The 23,424-nt window shown below is 33.5% G+C and overlaps 1 protein-coding gene across 1 annotated transcript; it reads right to left on the bottom strand.

Annotated features, from left to right (window-relative positions):
- Positions 1–8,650: 8,650 nt before the first annotated feature.
- LOC118277768 (UDP-glucosyltransferase 2) lies at positions 8,651–20,726 on the bottom strand. Its single transcript, XM_035596674.2, has 8 exons — positions 20,510–20,726; positions 14,609–14,699; positions 13,136–13,328; positions 12,324–12,518; positions 11,504–11,723; positions 10,962–11,181; positions 9,384–9,603; positions 8,651–9,095 (listed from the first exon to the last, which is right to left on the bottom strand). The coding sequence occupies exons 1-8, from the start codon at positions 20,657–20,659 to the stop codon at positions 8,813–8,815; spliced, it is 1,572 nt and encodes a 523-aa protein (XP_035452567.1). The 5' UTR covers positions 20,660–20,726; the 3' UTR covers positions 8,651–8,812.
- Between the last annotated feature and the right edge of the window lie 2,698 nt (positions 20,727–23,424).

Genomic DNA, 23,424 nt, shown 5'->3' with positions numbered 1-23,424 from the left:
CATAAAATATTTATTTTGACCCTTTGTATACACGTAGTTAGACTGCACAACTAAATAACACACACTTTAATAAAAAATTCAAGAGAATTAAATGTATGCTGCGAGTATCGATAGCGATAAAAAAAGATTTTTCTAATGTCACATCTAAAAGAAAGAGAGACGTCAACGTCATACTGGCATCTGTCAGCCGCACCTTGTTAGAGCGCATTAGGTATAACATAATTTACTTCATCCAAAAAAATATTATGAAGATAAGGTGAATAATAATGTGATAAAAGATATTTTTCTAAGGCCAGAACAGAAGTTTTGTTTTGACGATCCCAGACTGCGAAGGCTATGGTTAAAAGAATTCCATAAAAACATGCTTCAAATTAGGAAACGCATAATCAGTTTTCACAATATCGCATCAATTAGGTAATATCTGTAAAAATGTCGTGGTGGCCCGAAGGTTTAGGACCCCTACCTCTATGTATGAGGATGCATCATGCATAAGGATGCATGAGTGGATTCAAAATCTATCAACGAAAATAACCAAAGTGACTTTTACCGAGTTATATGTATTTTCTAAAATTAATCTATACACAACATCGGAACATATCGTGAGGAAATCTGGGTTTATAATTTCTAATTATAAGTTTGGAATAGCAAACCCGCATTGAACATGCTCAAAACTTCTCCGTGCTAGAAGAGGCCTTTGGTCAGCAGTGGGTGCTTATAGTCTGTTGATTTGATGTGATGTGAATAATCTTTTAAGAACTAAAGAGGAAACAACATAGTATAAGATCATTTTCCTAAGACATCTATCTACACATTTTCTATTATTTTTATTTACTTGACTGTACAGTGGAACCCAGAACACAAATTAAACGGTCACGTTTGCGACCACCAGACAGACAAAGGCAGTGAACTTGAATGAAATATTCGATACCACCCAACTAACATTTAAGCGTTGGTTACAGGTAATTAAGTAACTTCAAGAGGTATTACAGGCTTAGAAGGCTTTCAGTAGTAGATTTTAATCTAATAGAAGAGATAAGAAATAAATTAAACACCAACAGTGATACTATAACTTCAGTAAACGATGCAGAACAACTTTAAAACTCCAAATAGTGTTATTGGAAACTAATATTCTTAAAATATTAAAGCTTTACTCTGTCGGTAGCACTTCAAGTTTTACAACGGTGTTCACTGACACCTATTAACTTCTATTGTTATTTATTTATCACAAAGAAGTGTCTTGTACGTGTATAGGTTCTATATCGACTATAAGTGCAGCAATTGGTTCTATGGTAGAGTTATTGGAGAATGTAGTAACACGAAATATTTAAAGTATCTAATAACTCTTTTTAGCCTTGCTTAAGGGTTATGGTGTCATACCAGTTTTATAAAAAACTGTTGTAGGGCGTTATGAACACTATAAGCTATATTCGACAGGGTTCTGTTGGTAGAAATACTGAAGATTTCATAAAAAATACACATGGTTTGTCACATAATCAAGATATAATGAATAATTTTACATGGTTTGCTCAAGAAAGAGTGAGCTGTACACAACAGGGTTCCGTTGAACAACTTTTAGCAAATATTCGATTATCATCATCAGTTTCATCCGTATCGCTGTATTTCATCATTTCAGAAATTTGTTTATCACCCGCCTCGTAGCTTAAAATATTTATCCGTTTTACTGTACATTTCATAATCTCCCACTCAGGCGTAGGTTTTGAATTTTCATCTTTAATGTACTTCGATGGAGCCTTGTCAGGGTATCTTAGAATATTATCGATCTCCCATCCCGATGGAACAGTAAATAATTTCTTTTTATTCCCTTCAATCGTTTAAATTAGTTTAAATGGCATTCTGAAATAAAAAATTCATCAAATGAATAATAATACTCGTAAATCGGTAATACGATACATAGATTCTTAATTGCATCAGCAACAAACAAACTCAATCTGTTTTCAATGGATGTAAAAGAGAAGACACTAGAAGAAAAAAATTGATAGTGAGTAATTGACCTTGTCAAAGGTTGGAGTGATTGTTTAGTAATGTTTTGCAACATAGCATTTTCGATCATAATTTCTTAGTTAAATATTAAACTACTAAATAAATAACAATCTGCATAGTAAAGCTGCTGCTTATTCATTTTATATTTAAATGGTTTTCAATAATTTGTCAAAGAACCCTAATGTGATTTGTACGTTATAGCTACTAATAATGTCTTAATTCTAATAAATCTCATTGACTAAGAGTATTGTTACACTGGTATATGTACCAAAGCCTGCACAATAATCTTGACTACAGATATTGTGTCGCAACGAGTGCTATAAATGAGTTAATAGAGTATTTTAACATTAAAGCGGGCTCGCCATTTTTTTGTAAACATAACATTACAAACAAATAGGTATATACAAAATTTATCATCCAAATACTAAATAATATATATTTTAAAGGTGGTAAAATGAATGATACTCTCATAATACATTTCAATACTTACGAATCTCACATACTTTATCATGTTCGGTTAAAAAATTTAAAGCAATTTTTATTATTCTTTGTCACATTTCTTTAAAATAGTTGATAAATCCCAGGCGCGTGAAAAATGAGATGAGAAATATGGTATACACTTACCGTAAAATCACAAGGGCAGGAATAATTCACAATACACAAAAGACGCAGACGTAATTTTAAATAAAATTTATATTTAGGTATACTTAATAAAATGGACACCATAATATTTCGATATCTAAACTTTACGTGGATATAAGTATTTAACCTATTAAAATTTAACGTTCTTCTTTGTGTCCTACACTAAAAACTATACACTGGAGTTAACAAAGTATCAATAAAACAGTGACAGCTTTATCTGAAAGCATTATAAATCCTTTTTATAACCCAAGGTGTCAACTAACTGTTTTAAATAACCATAATAACACTCTTATGTATGTTATTAACTATATTGGACTCTTAATTACAGGCACACTGCTGCTAGTATAACACCATTCTATACACTTTATATTACTCTTGCCTGTAAAATCGTGGGCCTCTTTTGAGGTTACAAGTGTGTTAGAGAATGCTGTAACTCATTACTACAGGACTGCATTAACACTATTAACTTCGGCTATAGTCTCTATACAGGTTCTATATAGCTTATTTTAACTCTTAAGTGCTAGTTGGGCACTAGTTAATTAAGTTCAGGTAAATTGGGCGACGTGTTAATTATCGAACGTCGTTCATTTGGAAAGTTCATTAAAAACAGAAAAGCCCTTGGAAGGTAAGCAAAATTTGATTGAGTTAGTCAAGTCAGTCAGTCAAACTAAATTGTATTATAGGTAGAGCGGTCACGTGTAAAAATATTCTGTTCCTTCAGAAAGTACTCGAAAACGGCCCGAGGCTAAGTTATTGTCGGGGGCAACAAACTGCTTCTCAAGGTCAAATGGTTTTTGCCATAATATTTTTTACCAATTCAAGACTGTTTTGTGCTTCTAAGAATATGTTGAGGTATTCCCAATTGAATATGATGATCGATAGTCATGGACAGACTAGCATAATGTAGATGGTCAAATAAAAATGACTAACTGTTTGCATATGGTTATAGCAGAAAGTAACATATGATTATATAATTCTGTAGCCTTCTAACCGTCTCCTGACTGAAGATTTCCACCATAAAATCTACTCATTGAGTGAAAAACATAACCCTCCTTCTGGCGCAGTCGGGTAAAAAGAGACAAACAAACACACCTTTACATTAAATAATATCTATATCAGAAATATAAGTAAATTCACAATAGCAATGAAAGGAAGGGAGTATGGATAATAATAAGACTATGACTCCTTTGGTGTTGTGGGTGTCCATGGGCGGCGCTTACCATCGGGCGATCCGTCTGCTCGTTTGGCACCGATTCCATAAAAAAAAATTATACAATAATTTACTTTGATTTCTTACCACAATCAGAACGCCTCATTGTATTTCTTATGTTCAAAAAAGTAACTTAAAACAGTGGAAAAAACCTCAAAATAAAAATCTCGATAAAATAAAATTTCACGGTAGAACGAAACAGTTTTCAAATTATAGAAAAGATTTTTACGATAGACCTCGCAAAAACTGCGCGCAAAAAAAGATCTACAATTCTTTGTTTTGATTGAATATTGAAAGGTTTTTTGGTAGCAAAACCCTTTACTGTGTCAACGGCAACGAGGTCGTTTGTTAGGGAATTGTCTACAGACCTAAATTTTAGGCGTAGGCTGTTAGGACAGTTGATTCGTTTGATGTTTCTGGCATGAAAGAAAATATTGTTGAATAAAACTGAAACCTGTGAGCAAGACACGAATAAATAAGTTACACTTTTCATCATTTCTATGTATTTCTTTGGTGAACGAACTTGTGTTTGAAAAATGTGACTTTAATTTTGGTTAGAAGCAATTAGCACTTTCATCGTTCGTTTGAATTAGCTGATGTCTTATGACTGACATGATGGTGATGAGTACGTATTTACCTACCGATGTTGTTCTGAAAGCAAGCATAATGTACATACAGGGTGGAAACGGAATACTCCTAAACGCTGCAAATACCTAGGTGACAGTAAAAAAACGAGTTTAAAAAAAAAGGAAAAGGAACTCAATGTTTATTTTATACAATAACAGTTGCAATCAACTGTTTACGGCTGATGTTAAATGAAAAACACGAAAACAAAAACGATAAAAATTTAAAAAACATATTTTTTTGTAGCGTTTTTCGGAACTGTTCCGTTTACACCCTGAATATTAAAACGTATTCTGTATAACTGTAATAAGGTTACACATGCCATTTCTATTGAGCTTATAGTTACAGATTTTCCTTACATTTCTAGTAAAACAACTAAAACAAAAAATACATAAATAATAAACTACATTATGTTTGTGAAACGTATTATTTCGCCGAATGAGCATTATCTAAACATATTGTTGTGAAACTCCCTTCCCATGCATAGTAAAATGATCATTTCTGTGTGGAACACGTGTCATTGTAGGTATTGTAGAAATGAACTGCGGGATAAAGAGACGTTTTGTATGATAAATAGTACGTACCTACATGAGGATTGTTAGCATAATTGGTGATGGAGTTTCATGCTTCGTGAAAGGAAAATACTTATTTCGGCAAAAAACATTTTTTATGGTATAAGCCGGTAAACGAGCAAACGGGTCACCTGATGGTAAGCAATCGACGCCGCCCATGGACACCCAAAATAACAAAGGTGTTACAAGTGCGTTGTCGGCATTTTGAGGGTTAGGAATTTAAGGATTGTTGGAGAATCGGTGATTGATGATGATGATGAGATTAGGAAGGAGTCTAATTTTATTGGGCTTCAGGTAACCTCATTCAAACGAAGTAAGCAATGTTTGACGTTGGTTTACTGTGAGGCTATAATGTCACTCAGGTCAGGTGATGCCAATTCGTGCCGAAACATGGCTCTCCCACACAAAAAACATATTAACAGATAAATATAAATGTTAATCAATACTAAAGTAAACTTCCGTGAAAAAATCAAGACTTACAAACACGAGCAAGTTTAGTTAAAATCAACTTATGTGAACCGTTTTCAATTACCGATTAATTTTGAGTAACTGCGTCAAGTTCTGAACAATGTTAAAGTTAGGTGCATCTCAAGTATAGCTCGGAGCTAGCGACTAAGGTGCTGAGTTTGCAGATCAAATTTTGCATAAAGTTTACCTTGTAGTAGGTCGTGTAATAGACCGCACAGTTAAGGCCGTAAGTGATGACATGGGATTATACGGTTGGACGGTTTACATGTTAAACAATGGAAATTACTGTTTTGTACACAACGTAGGATCAAGCTGGTTGTTATTTGAATAACAGTGTTGTTTGTATGAAATATACTTATTTTTAGGTTTTAGGTCAGGGCTAACACAAGAAGACCCGCCCAACGAGACCGTTGGTTGAGTGTTTTTTAGTGTGGCTGAAAGTGTGTACCAGGTTTTATCATTGTCGGGAAAAGTTTTAACTGTTTTTAAATTTAAAAGTTTAACTGCACGGTTGGTTCGGTGGTTGGACAACCGGCCACCGCGCAACGTGTAGTGGGTTTGTTTCCCGCACGGAGTAACTCTTTGTGTGATTCACAAATGTTGTTTTTGGTTTGGATGTCATGTATATGTGAACTTGTATGTTTGTAAACGCACCCACGTCTCAGGAGAAAATCCTGATTTGGAGCATCGTTTTATTGAAAAGAAACAATAAGGTTTTCCGAAAATATCTGAGTAATAGTCTGGAATTGTTTTTGGTGTGTGGATATCACCCTTATAATACGGGACTCATAATACATGAAGATAAAAAGATAAATACATAAGACCCAAACCAGTGAAAAGTTAATACACTGCAAGTGTATAAGTTACTTGGTACTGAGAATTACTAAATAAAATACATAAAATAAGAATCACGACTTATTCTTAGTATTTAGGTAATAATTTCATGTTCTAGTAATTCGGAAAGTAGTTTTTAAGTAGAAATAGTATTAGTGCAATACGGTCGTGAGTCCAACTAACCTATTTTGCTCAGTTGACAGTCGCAGCTTGTAAACGACACACAGCCGGTACAGTTGGCCATTTTGTGTTTTGTATATTCTCAGAAATTATTACAAAACTATTTACGACTGGTAAACTAAATCGTTAGCTTTGCAATGAACTTGTTTAATAAATTGTAGCTATTTGATGTGATTGGTTTATCCTCGCAGATTTTATAGACGTTACAATACTTTTTCTCTTTTAAAAAACGTTGTCCCACATTAGGATTTTCTCCTGTGTCGTGGGTGCGTTTACAAACATACAAGTTCACATATTATACATGAATCAAAAGACCCGAAACAACAATTTGTGGATCACACAAAGAGTTGCTCCGTGCGAAAATCGAACCCGCTGCAAATTGCGCAGCAGCCCAGACACCGCACCAACCATACAGTCAATCAAACAACAATTAGGTATGATGAAAATTCTTCACAACCTAAAACTTGAGGTTGAATCAAATGGCTAAGAACTAATTGCTAGCGATAGGTGAAAGGAGGAAACATAGTTTTTGTTTTGCAATTACATAATAATACATTCACTATTCTAGACAACCAAGAAACAAACCGGACTGGAAGCCTTTGTAACGAAATGCGATAACATTATATAGATCGTTGATTATTTAACTGACTTTTTATTTATGTCCTACAATCTCGATTTTGGAATTCTGTCCCATCTTTTGATAATAAAATTAATTGCTTAGCAGACAAACCTTGCTTCTTTTAACATCGACAGCGGCACTTGCAAGTCTTCTAGTGTGATGTGTGCTGATGGTGATGGTGATGGTCACTTATTATGGCCCAGTAGGCCTGGTGCCTGATCCGGAGCTGCGGACTACCTAGCGGGTTTACCGGGGCTCCGGTTCAAAAGCAGCAGTAGGAACGGGGTGGTTTTTAGTCAGTCAGTAAGAGTCGCCTCGCCCAAGGTCATTGGATGATTTTCCCCCACAAAAATAAAATCTAGGATCTGCGCATCTGCTCCTATCACACAAAAAGCTTCAGTATCTTCAATCAGCACACCTCAGCCTTTACTAGATAACATATTACTTTTACCTTCTTTGAAACTCAAGAGGTTTCGATTGTATACTCTTTGAACCATCTAAGTGCTGAGGGCTAACTTCGTGCTAGTTTTACAAAGTTGTTCTAGTTGCCTCCAGCTTGCTCTTGTGGTATATTGTAGAACTCCTAATTGGATGAACTTTAATTCCACTTTTTATAGTTTATTTAATGGTAAATGAATATCGCTTTGTTGAAAGTTGTACTTTAATTTTTAGATGGTATTTTTAACTTTTTTTCGGTGTAAAAATGGTAAAATATTAGGCAACAATAACCCTTAAACTCCTAACCCCCAAAAGGCCAACAACGCATTTGTAACGCCTCTGCTGTTTCGGGTGTCCATGTGCGGCGGCGATTGCTTACCATCGGGTGATCCGTTTGCTTGTTTACCGGCTTATACCACAAAATAATAAATTTTAGACTTTATGCAACCGGGCCATATTATAGTCTAGCGGGCTGAAGTATGTAGGTATTGACAATAAATAAGTCTATGTGGTACTCATTTTAATTATCTCCCTATGACGACATTATAGTCATCCTGATTATACCGCAATTATAATAATAAATTCATGGAACCATTAAAATCCACCAAAACATTGAAAAACCAATTTCGGGTAACTCGTTGCTTCATCAAATATTATGAAATGGAAATGTGAAATATTCATAATAATTTTGTTAAACGGAGCGCAAAAGAGTATGTTCGATACTATTAAAACATTGGGAGGCCTAAACAAACAAGAGATTTAAATAAAGCCAGTCCTCCTCTCAGGCGGTTGATGCGTGTCGTAAATTGGGGACGAATGGATTTTATATATCTGCGGACCGCAACCCCACGTTATTTTAAGGTTACATTGGAAAGTTTGTCGAAGCCCGCACGAGTGTGTACGGGATCTAAAAGTTTAATAAACTACGCATTGGTTGTGGTTTGATAAGGATCTATTTGCTGAAATTATAATTTCGTCGACTAAGACAGAAAATACTATTATTTTAAGTGTTTTTTGTTACTTAAAATATGCAGCGTGGTTTTTAAATTAAAGAACTTACTATTGTGTTTACTACAATTTTTATTTCATTTGTGTAAAAAAATATAAATCTCTTATTCTAAAATGTACGATATCTTCCAAAATTTCGAAAAAGCACAAGTTGACTACTCTTTCTACAATTTCATCTGAATGATAATCTACTTTATCAGAAGCTGCTGTTTCCCATCAACTCCTTTTCTTCTTTTTATCTTCACCTTTCTTCTTATTCTGACTTTTTGAACAACACAGTGCCTTGAGAACTCGTTTCACTATCATTAGTCCAAGTATAATTAAAGCTAGAAGATCTAAGTAGAGTTTTTGATATAGTGGAACATGCAGAGCTGGTGACTGGAGATGAGGGGCACCATTGGTTTGGATTACATGTTCGACCCAGTGGACGAGGGTTTTACCAGGTTTAGTCTCCCGGTGGTGGTAGATAAAGGATAGTTCTTTAACCTTTTCACGGTATCTGGAAATTTGAACAAACAGAAACAGGTTAGCAAAAACAGATTTTGGATTTTTTTTTTTTGGAACAAGCTCGCCACCGTCTCCCATACCGCTGCAACTCCTGTAAGCTAGGATCTACAGTAGATACAAACATGAAAACACCGGAACACTGAAGTCCGGCGCATCCCAGAGAAATAAATGACTGTTTTGGATCCCGCAACGAAACAAATCAGAAGATGTTATTGGAGGAGAAGAAAAAAGAAAAAAACGATTTTGGAAATTCTAGAAGTCGTAGTTTCTTTATACTCACTTAGGGTTGGACAAAATCTCTTTGATAGCTATTTCCAATTTTGCTGGTGTATCATATGCTAATGGGACTTCCAAAGCGAAACCTTTACGGACTGCTCTCTTGATGTTTAGGAACTGGTCAGAAAACAACGGTATTCCAATGATAGGAACTCCATAGTGTATAGTTTCTGTTGTTGAAAGAAGACCTCCGTGGGTGACAAAGATTTTCGCGTTTGGATGTGCTGTAAAGAAAGGTATATCTTTAAGTTACAGTTCGGCAAATTATAAAATTGGAAGGGATATAATAAATTTAACATTAGAACTTAAGACGGGATATTTACCATATTTTGCCATGTTTATTTGTCATGGCGCTTGCAACAGTGCCGAGATATCGGAAACTCATAGTCATAAATAAACATGGTAAATATTTCGTCTTAAGTTCTAATGTAAGTGTTAGTGACCATGACCATTGTTTATGATTTAAGTCATGATTTTGATGATGATTCGGAACGTCTCACCAGATTCAAGAAAGAAAATTTGAAAACATGAGCTAATGATAATATTAGGCTACCCGCAATAATACTCGTATAACCCACATTCACACATTTACCTTCAAACCTAACAAAAAATGATCAAATTTTTATTACTCCATTTATAAAGAGAGATATTAAATTGTAACAACAGATCGACATGTCATGTCCGATATTAATCCTTCCGAAACAGCCAACACTGACGGCTTGGTTGCGGTCTTACGAATGGTGTTATCGACAGATGCGAATGTCAGTAACGCTATTGTAAAAGATTATACGTACTTTAAAATTGTTGGAGTAAAAAAGGAATCCAATTTTTACGAAATGATAAATATAATATCGAATATTTTCATTTGAGAAAATAATGCATGTTTTTATTATACGAGTATGGTGCCTACGGACTAGATTGAATTTATTTTATTAAAATATTTTTTGCTTTCCATTGACGATGAATGCAGATATGTATATCATGATTTTTAATTTCGTTGGCAAAAAAAATATTTGTTATGGATTTATTATTTTTAACTTTCTTTATGTACCAGTTATTTGTAAAAAAGATTAATTAATTTGAGATAATTATTTTCTACATTCTTCATCTTGCAACAAATATTGTAAAATATTTATAACTGGCTGACCCAGCAAACTGCGTACCGCCTCAATTTTTTTCTAATTTTAAACCTTCGCTGGACTTCCACTAATAATTTTATTTAAGATCAAAACGAGCCAAATCGCTCGAGTCCCGTTCAAACTTTGTACCGCCACCTACTTTTTCTCTCCTTTTAAATCTTTAGTGGACTACCACTAATAATTTAAGATCAAAATGAGCCAAATCGTTATTATTAGAACTTATGACGGGATATTTACCATGTTTATTCACTTTGGTGAGTTTTGAGCCAAATCGCTCCAGTTATTTTCGAGTTTTAACGAGACTAACAATCACCATAAACAAACACCAATTCATTTTTATAACATTTTCAAAGCAATGTATTCATTGCGATGATCAGGACTTCATATTATTCTATTAGTAGGTACTCCCTCTGTAACCTGTATACCTTTAATCAAAAACTCACCTAAAATACTTGGCTGTGGTACCCACTTTAATATGTGGACATTTTTCGGCACATTTTCGAGTTCACCATCAAACTTCCAGATGATTGTTTGTTTCAATTTTGAGAAGACATTCAATAATTCCGTTTTTAGTTCCACAGGAATAGTTTCACTTCTCACCATAGAACCCAGGCTGAAGTAGATAACTCCATCAGTTGCACTGTCCATAATCTTTTGTAAGTCCTAGAATAATAAAAAAAAAAGTTTTAACAAAACAAAGTCAAAGATTTTTATTAGGAAAACCCGACTTATTTTTATATTATAGATTGTGTAAGTACAAATAAGATATTAATGAAATATTTTTTTTAAGTAAACATCTGATAACTGGACATTGAAACTACCTACCTAACCTAGAATTTTAAAAAGTACTAAGTACAATTTCATAAATAAAATTCTGTCGGTCAATTTATGAGGTATACATTTTTGTTCATGATAATAATATTTCTACGCTATAAAAAGTTTAAATGGAGTAGTATTAGTCATTAATAAATATTTGGTACTATACCTTCGGCAATGGTGGAATCTCATCTTGGATATGATATCCTCCAATACCAACATAATTTGTTGGCAACCTTTGAGGATCACCCAACGAAAAATGAGAGTTAGCCAACATCATAGAACTGTTGTATTTTAAATCATACAAGTTTGGTAAAGCAATTCCTCTTTTTGCAGCCGCTGCGCCAAAGGAATCTCTGAATGCCTGTTCTTCTGTATCTCTTACAAACCTGGAAACAATTAGAATAGATTTATTTTGTTGATATACTAACTTATGTTCAGTGAAACTTTGGTATTATATTATATATACACCCATACGAGGAAACCGCGTTATCATGTAGATCATGTTCATAAGCTGCATGATAGGTACGGTACTACGAATTTCAATAATAAAAATATTGAAATTCATTTGACTACGAGGAAAAGCAGTTTCAGCTACACCACGGACGTTTTGGATACTTTTTTATGAATAAAATAAATAAATGATACATGTATCATGTTAACTTTAATTTAATCCATGCTACCATTGTCTGTATACGTGAAGTAAAATATTTGTGTACCAAATTCATTGAAGTCAAAGTCAAAATCAAAATCATTTGTTTCAAATAGACCAGGAAGGCACTTTTGAAAGTCAAAGCAAATATAATAGTATTAATAACGTCTGTCTGTCGATCAGTCCTCTAGTGAAGTTATTTGCTCGTTCCAAAATGTAGATTCTTATGGAGAAGAACGAGCAAGAAACTCTATAGGTTACTCTTTTTCAATCAGATTCACAATACAATTCTTGGTTACATTGTTTCGATTACTTCAACAAAAAAATCTGTACTTACCACAAGACCCTGTATAGATAGATAAGGTTCCACAGTTCACTAACTCGCTCCGTAAAACTAAATGGTGGAGAGATCGGCGACATGTGATCGGGGAAGTAAGCCGGGTTGCCAACCTCATCAATCAAATCTAGGACAACTGGATGAGGTTCCAATGACGATGACCAGATGTAAGGACAGTTGAAGATGGTTGCAAATCTAGAATGTAATAAAGACACTTATTAGATGACCCATCTGTACCCTTAGTACGAGTTTGCTTTACGTTGATGGAAACGAAACGAGAGCGTATTCGGCGTTCTGATTATTTGGTTCATTCGCGCCGGCCAATCAGAGCGAGCAAGCAAAGTCATATTAAGGGTATTGTATATTATTCTCAGGGAAAGTAGGCGAAGGTGGTAGGCATTTGGCAGTAACCAACGATCCTGTTGCTTAACTCTGTTATGAAATATTTCGGAAAAAACACTCAAAAATAGGTAAAATTGGAGCTTGATTATCTGTAACTTTTTATCGGCTTTGCTTTTCCACAATGATTTCTAGATGAGTCGGTTGGAAGCAATCTGCATCGGTGATTTCTTCGTCGGAGTGGTCATTGCAGTCTTTGATTGCTAATTAATAGTAAATCTGTTTAAGACACATCCTTTACTATCCATTACAATTAAAAATCGAAGTCTTCAAGTCCCGAGTGAATAGGTTGCTTATGGGCAGACGTGCTCCACCGTAGGCCGCATCATCACTTACCATCAGGTGAGATAGCGGCCAAACGTCGACCCATTAAATGTAAAATATAGAAAATAAATCAATCTCAGAAATCTTACCCAGCATACAAGTGATGGTATAACCATTCAGCGATAACTAAATCGAATTTCTCATTAGGATCCATCATGAACTTCTGTACATTCTCATGAGTAAGGGATCTATTTGCAATGGTCACCATAACTTCATATATCCCAAACATATCTTTGAAATCTACCTCTTTTGCTAGCATCTTCGTGACATCTAATGATTGTGCTGAAAACAAAATATAATGTTTATTACTTTTAGCTGTAATAGTGTAACAAAGGTGTAAATGCATTTTAATTATAATACTTGTTATACAACTTGTATAAGTGTAATGCAAACTAGGTGATAGATTTTCGAGGGTCGAAAATCTTTTGGTGCGGCAAGAGGGAGTGTTAGGCTTTTACAGTCAACAACCGCTTGGTTTTTACTTCTGTTTCGTGCCAAAGCCCCGGCAACCCGCTAGACAGGGCTGATACCTAATCCGGAGCTGGGATTTACCTAACGGGTTTACCAGGGCTCCGCCTCGAAAAACAAGAGTAGAAACGGGGTGCTTTTTAATCAATAAGGCTGACATGCCAGAGAAATCATTAGATGATTTTCTCCTCTCAAAAAATACACTTAAAGACCGCGTGATAATACAAATGATTCGGAAAACCTAATATCCTACAAAAGTAATAGATTAGTTGCCACGGGAATAGTAACCTATATCAATTGCGCTTGTTTATTTGATTTACAAGTCTGTGATATTATGAATGACATTCACGCACATACAATAAAGATACTCATTAGATGACAGACAATAATTTGCTAGACACGATAAGATAATATTATCGACATACATAGGTAAGTACATTTGTATTGACAATAACAGCATGACTATGTAAATACATATGAATTTATCTCTAAGTGCTATGTGCGTGTCACATTACACAATTGTCTTGATTATATAATATTTCATTTCTCATATCATTTGCGGAAATTGTAATGATAACGAAGTAGTGTAACTATTTATAAAGGTACAATATACTGTTTGATTGGGTAAAATTTATAAATTAAAATTTCTCTTCTTTGTTGACGACAGACCAATCTTTCATTATAACTATCGTGAGACATACTAAAATAACCAAAATTCACGGCTTACTCACGTAAATTAATAGAGAAAAGCTCTACTAGTTTCGAGGCACAGAGGGACTCTTCATTATGCAGTGTGTGCAGATGCGTAACTAATAGAGCTTATCTCCATTAATTTACGTGACTAAACCGTGATTGTTAGCTAACAGATCAATCAGATTTTTGGTACACATTCTTATTCTTGATGATCATACACATTAAAATCGTTTAACTTAAAAATATTTGTTTTATGTTTTACTTGTTTATCATGATATATCATGACATGACAGATTTGTTTCAACAACATTTTCACACATTGTAATGTTGACTAAACATTTTTTAAACGTATACATCTTTTTAAACAGAATTTAATTTATCAGTTCCTGGGTATTACTTACCAAATTCAAATTTGTCTATGACAGATGTTATCAGGATTTGACGGAGATTCGGATGAGGCTTCTTATATGGATGTGCAGTTATATATGTTACCTGAAAGAGATTGTATATTACAACATGAGAAGACTTTCAATAAGTTGCCATTTATGTATTTGTGTTTTAAGTATTTGTTGTGGTCAGTGCAAGTTCATTTTTATGAAGAAAAAACGAGGAATATTCTGCATTAATTTAATTTTCTTATGGTATAAACCGGTAGATAGGCTGACGGTTTACCTGATGGAAACAAATGCCTATTAATACCCGAAACAGTAGAGATGTTACCAGTGCATTGCCGGCCTTTTTGGGATTTAGTAATTAATGGGTTGTTGGAGAATCGTGGATTGGGAAGGGGGTAATTGGGCCTCCGGTAACCTCATTCGTACAACGAAACACAACATAAGCATTGTTTCATGTTAGTTTTCTGTGAGGCCACTATCACTATTCGTGCCGAAGCATGGCTCTCACACACTTAAAATCCATTGGTACAAACGTCCCACATAATAAAATTCAACTTACATTAGATAGATACTACAAGTACTACTTCAACAGATAGTATAAGAGATTCACTAATACGACCAAACTACGAAATTCATATCTACCCTTACCCCAAAAACTTACTATGACCCGAACCATATCATACTCAGAACAAACTTATACATTTTCATAACAAGAGACCTCGTCAAGTTATTCAGTGGAACGCGTAGGAAATTATTCACAAGTGAAATTATACCTCAGAATGGAAAAGTTAGGGTCTTTACTTTTTTAGGACTTCCCTGTACCTTGTACAACAAATTGATGGTAAGGGCCCAAGCTGTGCCTTTGGGCAGTGGCATTATAAGTGGTTTTGGGCCTTTCGCATGGCTCTAACCTCGAATTTGAGGTTGGAAAAGCGGAATGAATTTTGGATGCTACCGAAGTGGTGCCGGATAAAATATTTAATAAGGAAGTTTTAACTTTTGGGCCAGACTCATTTATAAGGCGTTAATGTTATTTTATTTTGTGTGCGAGGAAAGAAAGTGTTTAAGTGTACAATTTGATATTAGTAAATAGCTTCACTAGAGGACTGACCGCTAGACAGTCATTTTTAATATTATTGTATTAGCTTTGACGTTCAAAAGTTTATAAATCATTAGAAAAAGAGTAAAAAGTTGATAAATTAAATACTTAATGGATCACAAAAACGATTAAATTCATAAATTAATAAATAAATCAGTCATAAAAACAAACAGCTTCATACATTTTGTAGCAGTATAAATAGCAATTATTCCATCTTATTTCCCTGAGATAAAATCTTGGACAGTATAATAAAATAGGTTAAAACATTTTCCTATTTACAAATACCTACGTTTTCGGAGTTTCGTCAGATTTATGATACTTATATTATCTCTTTTAAAAGTTAATATTGGTGCATTAATCATAAATTTGACTTTAAAAGCTTCCTTTATCAGCCTAATTGAACCGTTTTAATCTCGAGTTTTACTGCTTAACCCGTTGATTCAGACGTTTTTTGATCTTTTGAAGCTAATTAAGAAATCAAAATACCGATAAAGTAAATCGAATTCCAAGGACAATATTTCTCTTTGCTTTTAAGAAGCATGAATATTAAAACAGACTTGCAATGGAAAGGAGATATAATCTTGAGTTGAAAAGATATTCATCATTAGCCTATAAGTGCCCACTGCTGACCAAAGGCCTCTTCTCACACAGAGAAGATTGAAGCATTAATCACCACGCTTGCTCAATGCGGGTTGACGATTTCAAACTTATAATTAGAAATCATAAGCCTGGCCGAAGTTTCCTTCACCGTTTGTCAGTGGTATCTAAATAATCATAGAAAGTACATATAACTTGGAAAAAAAGGTAATTTAAAAAACTAAAAAACCCGACTGCGTTTCTTTATAATATTAAAATGAAAAAAACCCTAAAACAAGAAAGTCAACGTAAAATTTAAGCAGTCGGGACCCATTCTAAATATAAAGACTTTGTGAGGGCACATAAGGCTGGCTTTCTAGAATGGGTCCCGACTGCTTAAATTTTACGTTGACTTTCTTGTTTTAGGGTTTTTTTCATTTTAATATTATAAAGAAACGCAGTCGGGTTTTTTAGTTTTTTAAATTACCTTTTTTATTTATTTATTTTTAGTTTTATTATTTTTTTAATTTGATATATCTAGTGTCACTCTCACAGTAAATACGAATCAAACGACCCCTATCAAGCGGAAATCCATCGAGTCGTTCAGGTTAGAGAGTGAGAAATATTCGAATTTGGCGCCAAAAATCCGCCATTTTGTTTTTTTTTATTATTTTGATATATCCAGTGTCATTCTCACAGTAAATACGAATCTAACGACACCTCTCAAGTCAAAATCCATCAAGTAGTTTAGGCTAGAGAGTGAGAAATATTCGAATTTGGCGCCAAAAATCCGCCATTTTGTTTTTTTTATTATTTTGATATATCCAGTGTCACTCTCACAGTAATTACGAATCTAACGACACCTCTCAAGTCAAAATCTATCAAGCCGTTTAGGCTGCAGAGCGTGCCAAACAATTATACATACATACATACATACATACATACACTCGAAAAACATAACCCTCCTTCTGGCGCAGTCGGGTAAAAAGTCACATCAGTACTCGTCATTTATAGGTTTCGAACCGCAAGAAAAGCGGGCGTCTTAAACCTCCGAGCCACCATAACATGAAAAGATATTAAACGCTCGTAAATATAAAATCGTGTTCCACTTTAAAACCGAGTTGACAAATACCGCAAATGGTCTATAACGATCATACTAACACGTCTTTTATGTCTGAAGTTGAGAAGTGGTTTGAATTTGAATGAACGTCAGCTAACTTGTTAGTGGCAGTGCTTGACCAAACTTGAATATCACATGAGCTCGACTTACGTTTAGACTGTGAACTAAATTTAAAACAGGTGAGTCTGACTTTGGACCTAAATAGCGGGCGATTTGGTTGAAACCTGTGTGTCGTTAGATATTCATGAAGACCAATATTTGTACTGTGTTTGTGTTTTTTAACATGCGATTGTGGTTGCTATGAGAACGGGATACGGTTGGCTTTATCTTATCATGTGTTTTGTTGTTTTAATTTAGAAATTACATGTTTGTTGAACAGATGTAAGCATTCCTACTGTTTTTTATTTGTTATTTGATTATGCAGTGATAACAGTTAAACAAAGTGTAGTTATTTTAACAATTTTAAAGACTTACTTTTGATTATTGCCAAAATAATTTACTCCAAAATAGTTGCCATTTTGATGTTTGGTACATAGGAACATTTATGCAAATACATTGAGTGCTAAAACGCTTGATTATTATATCCCATCAAAAACATCCTGTAAAAAACCCAAGTCTCGCAGCTCAGTCTTTCTACCGTCAAAAGTTGTGAGATCCATGTAATACCAAGTCGGTTAATCTATTTAGTGTCTACTTGAAGGACCTTCTGTCTTAAGTTATTACATAAGTTATTATCATGCCAATATTAAAAATATTTAACGTTTTAAACAAATAGATCGACTTGGACATCGCTTGATTTGATTATTAGTATGTATCACACTACACAGCACGACGGGCCAGCGACCAACAGGAACGAGAGTTTCAATCGCGTGAGGCGCGAGAGACTAAAGAATCTAATATAATATTGTAATATTCATTTTGTTTTCATGCGATGTCCAAGTCGATCTATTTGTTTAAAACGTTAAATATTTTTGATGGGATCTCACTTATTTTTGTAGAGCCTTTCTTTTTGATACCATCTACTTCTAACGAATTTTGTTAAAGGTCGTATGATATTTTCTTATTTTTATATAATGTTGTTCAGTTTCATGGGCTAAACACACCCTTACCCACCCTATACCCCCTCCCTTGCCTCATATGGTAGGTACCTATCTACACCTATTAAATTTATAACCACCACCAACCACCAACTGCATAAATAACTTTGTAATCCCATATATTTATATGGGATTACAAAGTTATTGATGCAGTTGGTGTATTTGGAAAACTGGACCGAAATTACAAAATATTTAAGTTTTCCCATGATTAAGACACTAAACTCTATATGTATTCCAAATATGAAGCTTCTAAGTCTGCTAGAAGTGCCTTGGACTTTTGATGATCGGTGAGTCAGTGAGTGACAAAATTTAGAAACTTTAACAAGTTGTCATTCTTAAACTACTGGTTCAAATTGACTGAAATTTTAAATATTCCGTGTTTATACAATGCCGGATTAGTTACTGAAGATTCAGGTTTCTTGCTTTATCCACAACCGAATTATAGGGGGTCGAAAAAAGCCCGAATTGCTTCGAGAAAAGGATGGTACGGCCGTGCCGCTTTTTTTTTGCTCGACTTGGCGGGGGCACTACCGTGCCCCCAGATTATTTATTACATACATTAAAATAGTAAATAGTAACTACTACAGAATAGTAACGTATACCCGTGTCATTACTCTAAAAAAGTCGTTTAAAACATCTACATTTGAAACAAATTCCACTAAAATCGATGCAGCGATTTAGTCGTTGAAGCATGAAAAATAACCTAACAATATCATCTCTGTTGTTATGCCAATTTTTATTTAAATATCTCAAACGAACATGATGTACAGACCAACACAGGTCAAGATACTTTAATCTGACAATCATTTCATTGAATTTTTGACTTTATAATAAGATAATAAAGTTGAAATTCGAATAAAGTTTGTAAACTGCTCCGGCGACTATACGGTTTTGTATAATAAAATTCAAGGTTATGAATCTATTGACATATTATGTAAGTATTATTAGTGTGATGAGGTACCGGTCGCATTTACAATCAAAACAATTTGTGGATTGTATTTTAAATGTATTATTTTATGATAAGATTATTTTTATTGCTGACGTAATCAAATTTTGTATAGAAAAATGTTGAATAATAAAAATAGAAAATATTAATTATTTTTACTTTAAACAAAGTTGTTTGGATAGTAAGTGCAACTTGTGTAAAGAATTAAGATTATATATTAGAAATATGGCTAAGAGTCTAAAAATTAAAAGATAATAGAAAAATAAGTTAAAAGATTAAATATTTAATCTCCATTTTAAAGACATTTGATAATTTTAATTATATTAGTTTATAAATTATATAGTAGTTTATTTTATTTTTCACAAAGTACTTCAATTTTACAATATCACTAGCTGACCCGGCAAACTCCGTTCCACCTTTTTATCTTCCCTGGACTTCCAATAATAATTCAAGACCAAAATCATCCAATTTGGTCCAGCAGTTCTCGAGTTTTAACAAGACTAACGAATAGCAACAATTTGTTTTTAATACGGTATAAAGAGATATACGAAAGTTCCTGTCAAACTATACTGACATTAGCGTGACCTTCAAAAACTTGAGATGAGAGCAATGACTCGGAATTTTTGTAATTATTTCTCTTTCGTCTACTATCGATTCATCGTCTCATGATCTTATTAATCAAAGAAACATTATTATTCTACAAAACATTTCATCTACTACACTCAAACTTAATACAATTCAAATATTGAAATAAAACAATATTTGTCAATTAAAACTGTTCATCTAGTGACTTCCAGATCAGTCGATTGAGAACCATATGCAACCAGCAGTGAATAGGGTTATGTTCATCAGTGATTATGATGATAGCATTAATTATTTAAAAGTGCATTATAAGTATAGAAATGATTCTTAGTCATAACATTTTACATTATAAAACTAGGTTAGAGTTAAGTTGCTTATTAGTCTGTTTAGGATAAATTGTAAACGATTATTAAAATCGATAGTTTTTAATAATAATAATATAGAGAAATGATAGCTTTATTAATAAATAAAAGTAATAATAACAAACCTCATGACCGGCTTCCAGCAAATGCCTAACATATCCTTCCCCTAATATTGAGTGACTTTTTCCCGGGTAAGCAAACGCCACGAGTATTTTATATGCACAAACATTGCTTAGAAAAGCTAAGCTTAGTATTATTAAAATCCATTTGTTCATTTTATTGCTTTAACACCAATCTCTGTACTGGTCGATTGGACGCGCACTAAACTACTGAGTGTTTTATTTATAACGTTTATCTATTACGTTGCAAAGGAGCATTGGTGTGAAGCGCCAAGTTTGGTTATGTAGTTTTTTGGTTATGTACATTTATTCATGTCGTATTTATTTTTTATTTTAACAATTAATTAAATAATTAGTAAATGTCGACCGATTTTATATAATTATATAAAAAAATATTGTTAGAAATGACTATAGTCTATCAGTGCTATCAGTACAGATAATAATAATGACTGAATCTACAAAATGATACAAAATTACAGTTTTGTACTATGTTGTAAAATTTACTTCAATATACAATAGATAATCGTGCACAAACATATTTCCATACAACATGAAGTCAGTCAGTGAAATATTTGTAAAAATATCGCTGATGGACTTGGCACTTTTCTAATCGTGTTTCTAACGATTAAATCATGACGTAGCTCATATCAGTTCACGATATATTTTTCCGTTATTTACACCAAACATCTGTTTGTGCGTATTTTGGCTCTGTTTGAGTGTAAATTGGTGTTGCAAACACTATTGCCCTTACTCGAAAAGACCTTTATCGAACAGAATTTTTGATCGATTTTAACTTTCTGGGATATGAAATATGTAGTGTGTTAGTATTTTTTTTAAATAGGTCTGAATTACGTTTAATTTACCTTAGAAGTATAAAAAACATGATACTGATGCTATTTGTTTAAAAATATGTATTCCATAGTAAAGATTTTTTTCCGAAAACAATTGCTTAGGACTGGGTTAAGTAAGCTTTAAATGACGCTGAGTCCGGCGGTTAGTCTGTATACTTTGATATTATAATTAATTGTTTTTATAATCATTGAAATTTTAATTTTAAAATAATTATCGTTGTGTGAGATTTACATAATATTTTTTCTTAAATCTTCTTTTTAAGTAACCGACTTTCCAAAAATGACAAGTTTCTCAATTCGGTCGCCATTTTATTTTATGTTTTTTTTTATCTTATTTTGGTTTTAATTGTATAACATAAGATTAGAAAAAAACATAACCTAATTTATTTCAAATTATTGTGCAAGATACCTGCAATATCTAATCTGTGTTGATGGAATATTCCTAATCCTCTTAAAAGGGTAATAAACGAAAATGTTTACTAAAACATACATAGATATTACAAAATCAGGCCCGTAACAGATAGATAGATAAAAAATATGTTTGTTATTTTTCTATAGATAAGACTTACTGTTTTATTAGTTGAGTGGTTGCCGTGGACTATCGTTATAAACAATCTTACATGTACTATCTCTGTAATTGACTACTTATATCCCACTGCTTTTACTTAAGTGAAATCAAGCTGCTTCCAAAGTTAAAATCTAATTATTCATTGCAATTGTACCGATATAAATCTTGGATGGCAAAAGGATTAGGTGCCTTTGCCCTGCAGTGAGACGATCGTGGCTGAAATCTAATCTAAATCTTATGTTATAAATAATGTAATTATCTAATTTTATAATATAATGTTATTGTTATAATATTGTCCTAAATTTAACCACTCTTTTATAGAAATCGGGTATGTATAGTTAGTTCTCATAATAAATTCTTCAGCAGTCACATTTCCTAACCTGACGAAACTATAGACATCTCTCCACTTCTACTTGAATGATTCAAGTCTGTACGCTGATATTTTCTGCCCTACCTACAACAGAAATCCATATAAAACTACATTTCGAGTAAACAACATTCTCAAAATACTGGGCACACTGCAGGGTAGGCGGCGAATCGTGAATTTATAGCATATGCATCGGTAGCAATATACTGCGCCGTGCAATCTGATATTGTCCTGCAGTGCGACTTACGTGCCTACCGACTTGTTTATAACGTCATCCGATTTTTGAAATCAGTTGAATTAAGTTTAATATTTTTGGTCTTCATATTTCGGAGTTGTGTGGGAAATATTGGATTGGTAGTACTTATAAAGTATTACATGACGATTACATGATTATACGATAAACAATATAGCAGTGCAGTTACTTTTTTGTATTTATTATGATTCGTGCGTTTTATCCTTCTAAATCAATAGCAGCAAAGATTACACGCCACCAGATGATTAGCGCTTACCATAGCGTAAGCATATTAGATATTACCGAGTATGTAGGAGTTGTCTTTTAAGTAAGTCAACTTATCAAGCTCCATTTGGTCTGGAAGTATCCTCAGTACTTCCAGATTAGGCGGAGTATTTTTGGAGTTCTTTGAATTTAAAATAAAATTCAAACATATTTTTACACCATCTCAGATACAGAAAAAGAAATTCGAATTAAAGTATACCGAAATTACAGTTTGAAATGACACTTCGAAATAGTATTGATTTTTAGAAAACAGCTATTAATTTTGATATTGCAATGAATTTTAAATGAGAACAAAAATTTATTCTATCGTTATAACCCAGCTAATGCATCTAGTATATTAAAAAGATGCTCATGCAGCTTAGTGCATGACATTTACATTTGACGCTTAGCAAGCCGAACACGTGCCAAAAGTTCGGAGAAAATTAGCGAAAAGGTAATAAAGTCATAAGGCACTAGTGAATTCTCCTTTTGTCCTACGTGAGGAGCGAACCTAGCCAGTACGATGCGACTAAACTAAAAAGATATTAATATTTTGGAATATCTGCTCTTGACTTTGAGTATGTATAGTACAAGAACTAACCGATGAGTATGCATTAAAAAATACGAATGCCAGAGATA

Source organism: Spodoptera frugiperda, chromosome 18, assembly GCF_023101765.2.
Source record: "Spodoptera frugiperda isolate SF20-4 chromosome 18, AGI-APGP_CSIRO_Sfru_2.0, whole genome shotgun sequence".
Lineage (NCBI taxonomy): Eukaryota > Metazoa > Arthropoda > Insecta > Lepidoptera > Noctuidae > Spodoptera > Spodoptera frugiperda.
Note: the sequence above shows the minus strand (reverse complement) of the source record. Positions and strands in the feature narration are given on the sequence as shown.